The 14,053-nt window shown below is 43.8% G+C and overlaps 1 protein-coding gene across 7 annotated transcripts in view; it reads right to left on the minus strand.

The window, feature by feature from the left end:
• The window catches only part of LOC125430762, a 107,970-nt gene that overhangs the window by 75,672 nt on the left and 18,245 nt on the right, over positions 1 to 14,053 (minus strand). For all 7 annotated transcript variants that reach the window (XR_007244223.1, XM_048492995.1, XM_048492987.1 and 4 more), the window contains 3 exons: positions 4,087 to 4,244; positions 2,772 to 2,924; positions 528 to 629 (listed from right to left, as the gene is read on the minus strand). Coding sequence is in view for 6 of the 7 variants with exons in the window: in XM_048492995.1 (XP_048348952.1) it covers positions 528 to 629; positions 2,772 to 2,924; positions 4,087 to 4,244 (413 nt within the window). In the remaining variant the exon portion in view is untranslated. The remainder of the gene's footprint in view (positions 1 to 527; positions 630 to 2,771; positions 2,925 to 4,086; positions 4,245 to 14,053) is intronic.

Raw genomic sequence — 14,053 nt, forward strand, 5'->3', positions numbered from 1 at the left:
TTCATGTATCTCTTTCATGGGTGGGAGTGGAGGGTGGGGAGGGAATTAACGTTCTAAAAGGAGATTGATAAGGAGAAATATACAAGTAGCATCTGCAAGATTTAAATGACTATAAAACATTTCAACTTGATAAGGGCTGGGGAGAACCCTGTCCTTGTGTGCTGAAAACAGGACAACATTACAAGAACATCAAACACAACTGAATGTTAAGGAGAATGATATATGTATAAGCAGTATTGAATGTAAACAGTATTCAGGTATAGGATGGCTAAGGAGAATGTTCAAAAGAAACACCCTTACATCCTGAGTAAACAAAGTGACTGTAATATCTACAGAATATCTACCTCCCTACATTATGCTTTTTTCTATTTCTGAATGTCATCATGACATACTTTCAGTTGCTTTTTTCACTTAGCATATATTCACACCATTTAGCATTCACCATAAATTGGACACAAAAATTGATAAAGAAGTATTTTCAAGCCACAAAAGAGGCTGCAATGAAAAAACGGCTCTATACTATTTACCGCTAAAAACTTTGATTGAAGCTGTAGCAGTTCATCTACTTTTATCCATTGTTTCAGTTTCATCATCAGTTTTTCTTGCCATGGATCTTTTTTAGGTTTAATCTGCGTGACCAAAACAAGAAACCAAAAATGCTACATGTTTTGAGAAAAATGACGATCCAGGAAGTATAACTTTTTTCTCATCATGAAGATCTAGTGATCAGTGAAGATAATTCAGATTGTGTAGCCATTCTCATTATGCAGGTTGCCCTGACAACAAAGGCCGAACTCTCACTGACAATTTAATTTAGATACAACCAAGTTTCAAAAGAATCAGCACCTTTTCATCCAGGTTCCAACATCCCCACTGCAGCATGTTTCTAGTGAAGACATCTAGCCCTGTCTCTTGGGGGGGGGGGGATGCCTGCTGTCAGGGGTGCAATTGTTAAGCTAGCAGCACCAACATTTCAGAGTATCTTTAGGAGACCCTCTTGATGATACCACCCAGGTTCGGTGAAGTTTGGTTCATGGGGGCCGAAGTTATGGAGCCTCAAACGTGTATTAGCTCCCATTGGAAAAATGTGGGATGGGGCACCCCCTTTGGGAGTCCATAGCTTTGGACTCCCTGGACCAACTTCACAAAACCTGGATGGTATCAGTAGGAGACTCTCCTGATGATACCACCCAGGTTTGCTGAAGTTTGGTTCATGGGGTTCGAAGTTATGGACCCTCAAATGTGTCGCCCCCATCTCCTATTGGCTCCCATTGGAGTGTTTTTTCCCCAAAAAGGTACATATACAAGCAGGTCCAGGAAAATCCTGTGATAAGGGGGGGGGGGAGCCAGAAACGGGACTGATCTGTGTTCCACGGTTCGGCTGTGAGGAGATCTCGAGGGAACCTGGATTTTTTCGAGTGACTATCCCAGGATTAATCGCCAGTGAGGAAATCACCAAATGGTGCCCACGGCGAGCACTGAAATTGCGCCCCTTTTTTTTAATCCATCCCCTCCCCCCTCCAGGTGCCCATGCACAGGCGCCAGCTCCCAGCCACCCCAGTCCAAAAAGAACACCGTTCACAGCTTACTCTTCCTCCCCTTCTGAGGAAAGGAGGGTAGGCAGCCTTCAGCCTGATTTCTCTTTCCTACTTCTTTCGATCAGGATACTTTGAGAACTTTGACCAGATGGAAGCTAACTGGCTGGTGGCAAAGGAAGGGAAGACAAGCAGAGGAAAGTCTCTCCTCCTCTGAGTCCAAGCACAGGGACTAGGATGCTTCTTGCTCAGGAGGCCCTTCCCCCGGCAGTGCAACAGCTCTGTGGGCACCTGGGGAGGAGACTGCCTCCCTGACTGGGACCCAATGCAGCTTCTGTGCTTGGAGCCTCAGGCTTCTGAGCTGAGCCATCTGCAGCCCTCTCTGAGGCCCTGGGCCAATCGGGAAGCCTTGGAAGTGCCCCACTGGAAGTGCCCCACTGGAGGGGGCTGACCAAGAGGAGTCTCTGTGCAGAGCCGCTTCTCCTGCTGTGGGGGAGTGGGGGCTGCTCGCACGCTAGCGTACGAACAGACCCCGAGCCTCCACTGGCATAAATTATGCCAGTGGAGGCTCGTTTCCACCCGTGTGCGGAAAGGGCCTTACTGTCTTGCCTCTCTGTCTGTGTGAGGCAGGCGGCAGCAGACTCACCGGCCCCTACTTGTCCTTCCTGGTCTGCTGGGAGGGTGCAAATGGCCAAATGCACTCCCCATGTGACCAAGATGAATAGCGCCTGGGTTGTGAGACACCCCCCTGCTTCCCCCCAAGATACATTCGTGTTGCCCCTCTTGATACTAATGGGTTCAAAAGGGTGCTGGGCTGAGTGGAGTGGGGTGAGCACACAGGATATTTATTTGTGATCCAGGTTTCCAGAGTATTATATGCAAATCACCTATATATATCTCCCCACCACCCTTACCTGACTGGTACATGTTCTCCCCAATGATCATTCCAGGGACTGAACCCAGGCACCCTCAGGTTCCTCTATCCAAAAATAACAGAAATAACAGTGTCTATCATATGTTTGGTAGGAAGGACCTTCCATGAAATAATATGGGAACAACCTGTTCCTGCACATGAGACCTGGTTTGAGACTGTTACATTCACTAGTATTTAATACAAGTACATAATAAGTCATTATTAAGTACTTCTAAGGATGTACTCTGGAAAGCTGGAGACACAAACACAACTTTCTAGGGCCTTATTAAGCAATTTATCAATTCCAATACATTTTTATTTACCTTTATAAAAGGAATCCAGTTGGCTTTCTTTTTCAGCACCATTTTGGGGTCTACTATACCCCACGTTTCTAGCCCAGGTGTTCCAGAATCATAAACAGGAAATGTTCTCATTGTCTGCTGCTTATTGAAGATGCTATGAAACTTCTGTGTGACCTAAGATGCCCACCAGATGACAGAAGAAGCACAATTTCCTTTAAACATTGTATTATGAACAATGTAGAGAAAGCCATTCCCACAATTGTCATATTTGGTAGACTGCACAACTATGTAGAAAAAAGTGACTGTCAATTAACCAGAAGAAAAAGCTAAAAGGCCTTCATCAGGACAAACTGGGCTTTCAGGGGCACAAAGAGTTGAGAGTAGTTGAGAGTCAATTAAAAGGAGTCAGTTAAAAGAAAAGAAGGGGAAGATGAGAAAACTGGTCTGATCAAGTCTGAAACTTTACATAATTCACGTAGAATGGGATTTGGACTGGGGGACTTTCTAAATAATTTATTCCCCTCCCACCTTCAGGAAGCAAACTTATAGCCTCCACGCCAAGCAGTAGGGAAGTGAAACATGACAAAGTAGAAGCATTCACAAAACTATCTCTTAAGAAAAGAACATTAGAAACAGTTACTGTGTTTCCCCGAAAATAAGACAGTGTCTTATATTAATTTTTGCTCCCAAAGATGCGCTATGTCTTATTTTCAGGGGATGTCTTATTTTTCTGTGTTCTGTTCGTCGAGCATGCTGCCAAACAAAAACTTTGCTACGTCTTACTTTCGGGGGATGCCTTATATTTCACACTTCAGCAAAACCTCTACTACGTCTTATTTTCAGGGGATGTCTTATATTCGGGGAAACAGGGTAGAAGTTCTGAAAGTGATGCACGTATGGGAGGGGGGAAATTAGTCCTGAAGATGATATTGCCTCATACATACATCCTATCCACAAAAATAGCAAATGAGAGTGAATAAAAGGAATTTAACCAGACAGCACAGGAATTCTTCCATCCTATGGAGGAAGGATTTATGTTGGAGCTTGGCTACACAGCTTGCTGTGCATCCATCTCCAAATTCTATCATTCCCCTCTAAGTACTGTACAGCTATAGTCCCAAGTTTAGAGCCAGCATAATAGCCTTTACATAGTACAGTTCAGGCTGAGAGCTCTTGCCATCATGATTTCTACACACAATTATCTTCCACACACAGTTATTATCTGGGGGTGGAGAAAATGAAGATTCGTGAAACCTTGATGCTCTCCAGCTGACTAATTGAAGCCGCGCTGAATTATAAGATATATTTTGATTGCAGGATTGGACTGTTTAATTACCATAGAAAAAAGTTCAATTTCATCAGCAGAATGCCTCAGGACTTCTACGTTGTAGCTGATCCCAAACTGAGAAAGCAAAAGTCTGAGCTGGGGCTTCAGATCATCAATGTCTGTTCTGTGCTGGGGAAGTGCAGAGGTGGCTTCCCTCGATGGGAATCCTGGAAGCGGAGAAAGTTATGCAGGACAGGAAAAGTTATGTCATGCAAAACCTTGAGAGTCAGCAGTTTCTGAAACAATTTTTAAAATGCTACATATGCTTTGAATATTTTAATACAGTGGAACCTCGGTTTTCGTTGGTAATCTGTCCGAAAAGAATCGATGAAAACCGAAACCGATGAAAACGGAGGCAAACTTTTCCATAGGAATCAATGTAAATCCAATTAATCCATTCTAGGCACTCCAAAAAACATACAAAAACACATTTTTGGTAAATAAACATAGTGTTTAATGCTGAAAACAGTAACAAACAATAACACCAGGACCAGCTTCAGAGCCAGTGGACCAATGTCGCACCAGAAAGCTGTCCAAAGAAGTCTGTTTCTGATGCCTCTTTAAGATTTGTCTGAAATGGGGCAAGACATTTTAAACAAGTTGCCGACACGGCCTGCAACAGCTTTGTCCGGGTGATTTTTCTCCACAAACCCCTGCATCTTACTGCAAATCGATAAAAACCAAGGCAAATCGATGAAAATTGAGACAAATTTTTCACTGAAAAAATCGATGAAAAACAAAACCGATGAAAACCGAGGTTCCACTGTATTTGAAATATCTCCCCATTAGCAAGATCTCATTAACAGGCTCTCCAGCTCATAGAATCATAGAGTTATAAGAGACCCCAAGGGCCATCAAGTCCAACACCCTGCAATGCAGGAACACATAATCAAAGCACTCCTGACAGATGGCCATCCAGCCTCTCTTTAAAAACCTCCAAAGAAGGAGACTTCACCACACTCAGAGGTAGTGCATTCCACTGTCAAACAGCCCTGACAGTAAGAAAGTTTTTCCTAATGTTTAGGTGGAATCTCTTTTCCTTCACCTCGAACCCATTACTTCCGGTCCTAGTCTCTGGAGCAGCAGAAAACAAGCTTGCTTCCTCACCAACATGACATCCCTTCAAATATCTAAATATGGCTATCATGTCATCTCTTAACCTTCTCTACACCACACTAAACATACTCAGCTCCCCAAGTCTCTCCTCGCAGGACATGGATTCCAGACCTTTTACCATTTTGGCTGCTCTCCTCTGGACCCATTTCAGCTTGTCAATATCCTTCTTGAACTGTGGTGCCCATAATCTACAGGCCCTAAAAAACCTAAGCCAAAGCAACACTTTCCTTTCTACCCTTCCTTCCTGCTACACAGCCTTGATCTCTGCAGTTAGCAGAATTTGTGAACTTTTAGCCAATGGACTGTGTTTCAAGGAAGGATCATTCAGCATCTGATTCCACAGCTTAATTTACACAATTCTAGATATTTAGGCAGCATGTTTTATGGTTATGTAAGTTATCTTGTGGAATCAGATGTTGGGTGATCCTTCCTTGAAGCACAGGACTTGACTTGTGGTTGGCTTGGCCTTTGACACAGATTTCTCATGTCTGTAGGGTTGGCCACCTTTGCAAGGAAAGCAAACTCTCCACTTTCTTTGGAAACTGAAATCAAACATAATTTCTTCTTAAACCAAAGAGCCCAGGATAAATTACCTCTGCATCTCCAGGGATTGCCCAGGAAGATGCTGCCTGTGGCGCAGTGGTGAAGAGCAAGTGCATTCTAATCTGGAGGAACTGGGTTTGATTCCCCACTCTGCCGCTTGAGCTGTGGAGACTTATCTGGGGAATTCAGATTAGCCTGTGCACTCCCACAAATGCCAGCTGGGTGACCTTGGGCTAGTCACAGCTTTTTGGAGCTCTCTCAGCCCCACCCACCTCACAGGATGTTTGTTGTGAGGGGGGAAGGGCAAGGAGATTGTAAGCCCCTTTGACTCTTCTACAGGAGTATCTATTCTACAGAGAATATCTACAGGGGGATATAAATCCAAACTACTACTACTACTACTACTACTACTACTACTACTACTACTACTACTACTACTCCCCTCCTCCTCCTCCTCCTCCTCCTCCTCCTCCTCCTCCTTCTTTTTCTTCTTCTTTTTCGTTGCAGGACAATGCCTGGCTTAGACACTCGCAATGTTCTGTGACTGCCCGGCCTCTGTGGCAGAAATTTTGCCATTCTTCTCTTTGTTTTTCTGCTCTCAAACTCACGGTCCTTTGTTTCTCTAGTATCACCACCACCGGCAAGTTTCCTGCTGTTTTAAATAACTGTGCCCTTTTGCTTTTGATGCTCCTGATGCCTGGAATTGTCTGTGCATCCCCTGGTTAGTGTATCCTTATATAGATAGCATTCCTGCCCCAAACATTTTGGATGCTTGTCCAAGAACATTACTTCTTTTCTTCTGTGTTCTTTAAAAAAATCTTTTGAAGGACTTTTTCCAAGTTATACTTCCCAAAGCCTAAATAAAATTATATCACACAGATGTCCGTTGCCTACCAGTTTTATTGATGCACGGATGATTTTAATAGCCATGCAACAACTTGCTAAAGTTCAACAAGGCTCATGAGGATTTGTAGAGCTCTATGTAATCTAATTTATTATTTCACTTCTTGGCAGTAATGGGCCATCTGTGCCCTTATTCTACACTTCCCTCTATCTTTGCTTTTAATGTTTTGCTTAATCTTTTTCTATTTAGTCTACAGAGTTCAGACCACTAAAGCAGATGAAGGTGGAAGCTTTATTGAATTTTACACTGTAAAGAAAATGAACTTGTCATGAAAAATAAACAGCAAAGAAGCAAGTCTCTTCACCTCCCTAAAAATCCTTTCCATTTTCCAAACAGATATTTGCTCAAGGTCTGTTGCATCTTATAGTGTATTTGCAACAGTCATAAGGTCATTGCAGTCCTTTCACAGGATTTCCAGATTCTGAGGCCATTTTTGCACGATCATAATGCCCAGGGATCTTATGTGCCGCGGTGCTTTTTTCCTGGTTTTTTACTCTGCACGGCTCCCCGGTTCTTTCCAGGAGTCGAGGCAGGGCTAGTATGTAATGCCCCTGCTGTTTCCGCATGATCCCAGGGCGTGAAGGAGAAACCATGGATTTTAGATGGGAAAAGTGTTTGAAAGTGCCCCGAATGGGAGGGGGGCGATTCTCTCAAACACACATGGATTTTAGACAGGGGGGCGGAGGGTGCCAATTCTGTCAAACACCCCACACCTGTTGATTGGCGGGGCAGGCCAGAGCAGCAAGGCAGGAAAAAGGGCCCCGGTTCTGCTGCCGTGATATTTTCACAGCAGTGGAAGCAGAAAGAGGCAAGCAGATTCACACAGGGGCGTTTCAAAAGAACCTCCAATTTGGTGGGTTTTTTTAAAGCTGCGGGGAAAAGGGAAAATGCAGAAGCAGACCCAGTTCAGCTTCGAGAATCGTTAAGAATTCCAGACTGCACTGTGCAAAAACGGCCTGAATCTTGCCACTATTTAATTCTCTAGTTGGTGCTAGGGAGCTTATTAGCAGGGTGATGGCGCCATATTTCTTATTGTTGTGCAGTAACAACAAATATCGTTTCAAAAACAAAGCTGCAGTCCATACTTTAAAAATATGGCACTGTTTTCACTGGATTTAAGATGTTTGAAAGGTTGCCAGTCATAGGTCAATTCCCCATGGTCAATTAATCGTGTGATACTCATGCGAAATAACCAGGTTTCAGCAAGAACTCCCCACTGCCTGATTGCCAAACACGGATTCATCCGGGTTCTGGCACTCCCTCTCCCCCTGACCGCGTGTTTTTTCAGAATCTGCATGAAAGTGCACCTTTTTAAAAACACGCACCGAATCCAGATCGGTGGGGAGGATCGGGGTTTCAATCTAAATTTAATTTCTCGCTGTTAGCAGTGATGCAGAGCCTTCCAGCCAATCAGAGTGCAGTGGGCTGTGTGCGATTCATGTGCAGCCCTTTTTTTTGTTTCGCACAAGCGGAGGCTACGTGGAAATGCGGCTGAGTGGAACATGATTTCTGTGGCAACTGTTAACTAAAATTACACTTTTGTGCCAGCACAGTTGCATGGGTAAAGAATACCGAAGTATATAAAACAAAAGTTAACCCCAAAAGAAATATTCCGAGATTCAGAAGCTAGATTATTAGGGGTGGAAATAAATTGGGAAGGTATCTCCATATTAGTCGTTGGTATTTATGCCCCAAATAATGGAAAAGCAGATTTTTATAAAAAAAACCCCACCAACTGCTGGATTATCACAATGATAACATTATACTTATAGGAGACTTTAATGGTGTATTAAATTACAATAAAGACAAACAAATACAAACAAAAAAAAGACAAAACTATAAAAATAGGAAAGCCTGTTTATTACCGAGATCATTCAGAGACTGCACAGAGTTATTATGTCTTAAAGATATCTGGAGAGAAAAAAAATGGAAATTCTAGAGAGTATACTTTTTTTTCCAACAGACACAAATCCTTTTCAAGAATTGATATGGCCTCTCTCTTCTTTATTTAGGCTTTTGCGAGATGTTATGATTTTATGTAAACTCTCTCACTCTTATCCCTTTCTTCCCCCTTCCTTAAGAGAGGAGTAGCAGCAGAAGAAGACTTGGCCAGGAAGAGCAGAGTGACCTGCTGGTGTTCATTTTGGAGGGCTTTTCTCAAAGCCACAGCTTTTAAAACAGTGTATTTTAACAGGGGTTATCTCTTTTTCTCCTTGTAAGGCTCCTGTGAGCTAAGGCTGCTGAATCTGGAAGGTGGGGCTTAACAGGGGTTAACAGAGTTCATCTCTTGTTCCTCTTTGTCCTGAGAGGTGGAGCTTTTGTCCTGAGAGGTGGGGCTTTAGTTCAGTCTCTGGAACCAGCAGAGAGGAGTAGCAGCAGAAGACTTGGCCAGGAAGAGCAGAGTGACCTGCTGGTGTTCATTTTGGAGGGCTTTTCTCATAGCCACAGCTTTTAAAACAGTGTATTTTAACAGGGGTTATCTCTTTTTCTCCTTGTAAGGCGCACGCAATTTTTATTTAATTTTTTAATCTTTTTGTTTTTTTAATTAATAAGGACATATTTGACAGATAGTACGTGCAGATAGCTCCGGGGGGGCGGGGGGCAGTGACTAAAAGCTTAATATTTAAATATCTAAACAAATCAGATATGAAGGCAGAAAGCCAGCAAGGGGGTGGGGGCTTTCCAGTGTTTTGCACTGAGTGTCACATGTATGACTATCTGCCACTAGGACAGAAGTCGTGGGTGTGCCCTCGCTGCAATGAGCTCCTGGCACTCAAGGAATGTGTGCGTTCTCTTGAAGCCAAGGTGGCAGACCTGGAGAAGCTGAAAGAGGCAGAGAGAGTGACAGACGAGGCTTTCAGGGACCTAACAGCCGGGTCCCACTCCCAAGGTGACATCTCTTCAGATGTCATGGAGAATGAAGGTCTTGGGGACGGAGGGTGCCAGTCTGAGGTGGTGGAAGATGCTCCCTTAGATGGGATCCCTTCCTTAACTGGTGATCAGCTATCCTCTCGCACTGAGGATACCCCTCGGGGAGGTGGGGGCTCCTTGTAGTGGGTGATTCGATCATTAGAAATGTAGAGAGTTGGGTTTGTGAGAGGCGTGATGACCGCATGGTGACTTGCCTGCCTGGTGCGAAGGTTGCGGATGTCACGCTTCATCTAGATAGGCTTTTAGACAGTGCTGGGGTGGAGTCAGCAGTTGTGGTCCACACTGGCACCAACGACATTGGGAAATGTATCCGGGAGGTTCTGGAAGCTAAATTTAGGCTGCTAGGAAACAGGTTGAAGTCCAGGACCTCCAAGGTGGCATTCTCAGAAATGCTACCCGTTCCACAGCCAGAGGCCGAAGCTAGGCAAGCGGAGATACAGGGTCTCAATGCGTGGATGAGAAGGTGGTGTAAGGCAGAGGGTTTCAGATTTGTCAGGAACTGGGGAACCTTTTGGGGCAAGGCAGGCCTGTACAAACGGGACGGGCTTCATCTTAACCAAAGAGGAACCAGGCTGCTGGCGCTCAACATTAAAAAGGTGGCAGAACAGCTTTTAAACTGATCACTGGGGGAAAGCCGACAGGAGCTGAGGTGACTTCGGTTCGGAATACAGTATCTATGGGGATGCAGACAGAGAGGGAGGTTTTTCTAAATCAACCACATACAAGCAAGGAACATAGCAATGTGCCTGTGACAAGGGATAGTGTCTACAAAAGACTTGAGGGTAAAGCACATAAATCCCAGGTTAAGGACAGAGACAGGGTATACAGGTGTCTCTATGCTAATAGTAGAAGCATTCGACCTAAAATGGGGGAGCTAGAGTACAGAGTTTTGAAGGAGGACTTTGATATAGTGGGCATTACAGAGACATGGTGGAATGAGGAGAACCAGTGGGATGCTGTTATACCAGGCTACAGGCTCTATAGGAAGGATAGGACAGGGCGCATTGGGGGTGGAGTTGCCCTTTACATCAAAGAGAGCATAGTATCACATAAAATAGACAATGCAAGGGGAGCTGGTTCCCCTACAGAATCACTGTGGATATCAATACCAGGTGTGAAGGACAGTTTAATATTAGGAATATATTATCGTCCCCCTGACCAAAGTGCACAAGAGGATTCTGAGATGGAAAAAGAAATTAGAGAGGCCAACAAAAACAAAAATGTAGTGGTAATGGGTGATTTTAACTATCCGCATATAAACTGGAAAAATAATAATAATAATAAGCCTTTATTTGGCATAACAATAATCATAACACAATAAAAAACCTGAGATAAAAGGTATACAAATACAAAGGTTTAAGATAAAAGGTATACAAATACAAAGGTTTAAGATAAAATATAAATTAAAACTGGAAAAATGCATGTTCAGGTCATAGTAAGGAGAGAGCATTCCTGGATATGCTAAATGACTGTGGCTTAGAGCAGATGGTTGTGGAACCAACCAGGGGAGAGGTGATCCTAGATCTAATTCTATGTGGGACCCAGGACCTGGTGCAGGAAGTCAATGTTGTTGAGCCGATAGGGAACAGCGACCACAATGCTGTCAGATTCAGTATCTCAGCATGCGAACAAGAGGCAACTACTAATGTAGTTACATTCGCCTTCAGAAAGGGAAATTTCTCACAGATGAGGGGGATAGTGCGCAGGAAGCTGAAAGGGAAAATCAAGAGAGTCAAAACTGTCCAGGATGCTTGGAGGTTATTTAAAAACACAGTAATAAAAGCTCAGCTGGAATGTGTTCCACAGGTTAGAAAAGGCAGCGCCCAGTCCAAAAGAAAGCCACCATGGTTAACAAGAGAGGTTGAGGAAATTATCAGAAAAAATAAAATGTCTTTTAGAAAATGGAAGTCCAGTTTGGCTGATGAAGAATATGAGAGGAACACAAATGGTGGCAAAAGAGAAACAAGTTAGCTGTAAGGGAGGCAAAAAAGGATTATGAGGAACGCATGGCTGCGAACATCAAGACCAGCAACAAACAGTTCTTCAAGTACAACAAAAGCAGGAAGCCAGCAAGGGAAGCGGTAGGCCCGTTAGATGACAAAGGAACAAAGGGTGTGCTAAAAGATGGCAGGAAGATTGCAGAGAAGCTGAATGAATTCTTTGCATCTGTCTTCACCCAAGAGGAGGTGAGGAACATTCCTGCACCTGAACCAAGCTTCTTAGGAGGCGAATCCGAGGAACTAGCGAAGATAGTGGTAGACAAGGAAGAAGTTCTGGCAGCCATTGATAAACTAAATGTTACCAAATCCCCTGGCCCAGATTGCATTCACCCAAGAGTTCTTAAAGAGCTCAAGCATGAAATTGCTGATCTTCTCACTTTAATATGCAACTTATCCCTGAAATCAGGCTCCATCCCTGAAGACTGGAAGATGGCCACTGTCACACCAATCTTTAAGAAAGGATCTAGGGGGGACCCGGGAAATTACAGGCCAGTCAGTTTGACATCTGTTCCTGGTAAATTAGTAGAATCTATCATTAAAGATAAAATTATAAAACATGTAGAAAAGCAAGACCTGCTGAGAAAGAGTCAGCATGGCTTTTGCAGAGGCAAATCCTGTCTTACAAACTTACTAGAGTTCTTTGAGGGTGTAAACAGACATGTGGATAAGGGGGAACCAGTGGACATTGTCTACTTGGATTTCCAAAAGGCTTTTGACAAAGTTCCTCACCAGAGACTGTTGAGAAAACTCAGCAATGAAGGAATAAGAGGGGAAGTCCTCCTATGGATTAAACTGGTTGAGAAACAGGAAACAAAGAGTGGGTGTAAATGGGAAGTTCTCACAATGGAGAGATGTCGGGAGTGGTGTCCCCCCAAGGATCCGTTTTGGGACCAGTGCTCTTTAACCTATTCATAAATGACCTGGAAGTAGGGGTGGGTAGCGTGGTGGCCAAGTTTGCAGATGATACCAAATTATGTAGGGTGGTGAGAACCACAAAGGATTGCAAAGAGCTCCAAGCGGACCTTGATAAATTAGGTGAGTGGGCCCAGAAATGGCAAATGCAGTTCAATGTAGCAAAATGTAAAGTGATGCACACTTCACATACACGCTACAGGGGTCAGTGCTATCAGTCACAGACCAGGAAAGGGATTTAGGCGTCTTAGTTGATAGTTCCATGGGAATGTCAACTCAATGCATGGCAGCTGTAAAAAAGGCAAACTCTATGCTGGGGATCATTAGAAAAGGAATTGATAATAAAACTGCAAAGATTGTCATGTCCTTATATAAAGCAGTGGTGCGACCGCACTTAGAGTACTGTGTCCAGTTCTGGTCGCCGCATCTCAAAAAGGATATTGAGGAGATAGAAAAAGTGCAGAGAAGGGCAACAAGGATGACTGAGGGACTGGAGCATCTTCCCTATGAGGAGAGGCTGCAGCGTTTGGGACTCTTTAGTTTGGAGAGGGGGGATATGATTGAAGTCTACAAAATTATGCATGGGGTAGAAAATGTTGACAGAGAGAATTTTTTCTCTCTTTCTCACAATACTAGAACCAGGGGGCATCCATTGAAAATGCTGGGGGGAAGAATTAGGACTAATAAAAGGAAACACTTCTTCACGCAACGTGTGATTGGTGTTTGGAATATGCTGCCACAGGAGGTGGTGATGGCCACTAACCTGGATAGCTTTAAAAGGGGCTTGGACAGATTGATGGAGGAGAAGTCGATTTATGGCTACCAATCTTGATCCTCCTTGATCTGAGATTGCAAATGCCTTAGCAGACCAGGTGATCGGGAGCAACAGCCGCAGAAGGCCATTGCGTTCACATCCTACATGTGAGCTCCCAAAGGCACCTGGTGGGCCACTGCGAGTAGCAGAGAGCTGGACTAGATGGACTTTGGTCTGATCCAGCTGGCTTGTTCTTATGTTCTTATGTTCTTATGTTCCTTTTCCCAAACAACAGAGCCTTAAGACCTTGGACCAATATAGAAAATATTGTGTACTTGGCATTCTATGTTGTTTGCTAGAACTCTGTATAACATTCCTTTTAAATCTCTAATAAAAATATTTTAAAAAAAAGAATACCGAAGTCGCACATAAACATAGCTTAGCATGAAAAACAGCCACCATCCTATCTACATATGCGCGTGGTGCAGTAGCTGCGCAAAAAAAAAGTTTTAAAAATATCCCTGCCCCAACACAGTGCAACAGCCAATCAGGACGAGGAAGAAAGAGCCGCTGAGCAGACTGCACATTCGATCACATGATCGTAGGAATTGATGGACTGTTTGAAAGTGTGATGTCCTCATCACACACATGCTGCAGAGGGGAGGGTGAAACCTTGATGAAAAGGTGCCGATTCTTTTGAAACCTGGTTGTATCTAGATTTAATTTCTCAGTGGGGAAAATGGCTGCAAATAACCAATTTAACTCACAAGTGGGGACCCACAAGAAACCTTCGGAGAGTACATCCCTCTCCCCCCT

The sequence above is a fragment of the Sphaerodactylus townsendi genome, linkage group LG01 (assembly GCF_021028975.2).
Source record: "Sphaerodactylus townsendi isolate TG3544 linkage group LG01, MPM_Stown_v2.3, whole genome shotgun sequence".
Lineage (NCBI taxonomy): Eukaryota > Metazoa > Chordata > Lepidosauria > Squamata > Sphaerodactylidae > Sphaerodactylus > Sphaerodactylus townsendi.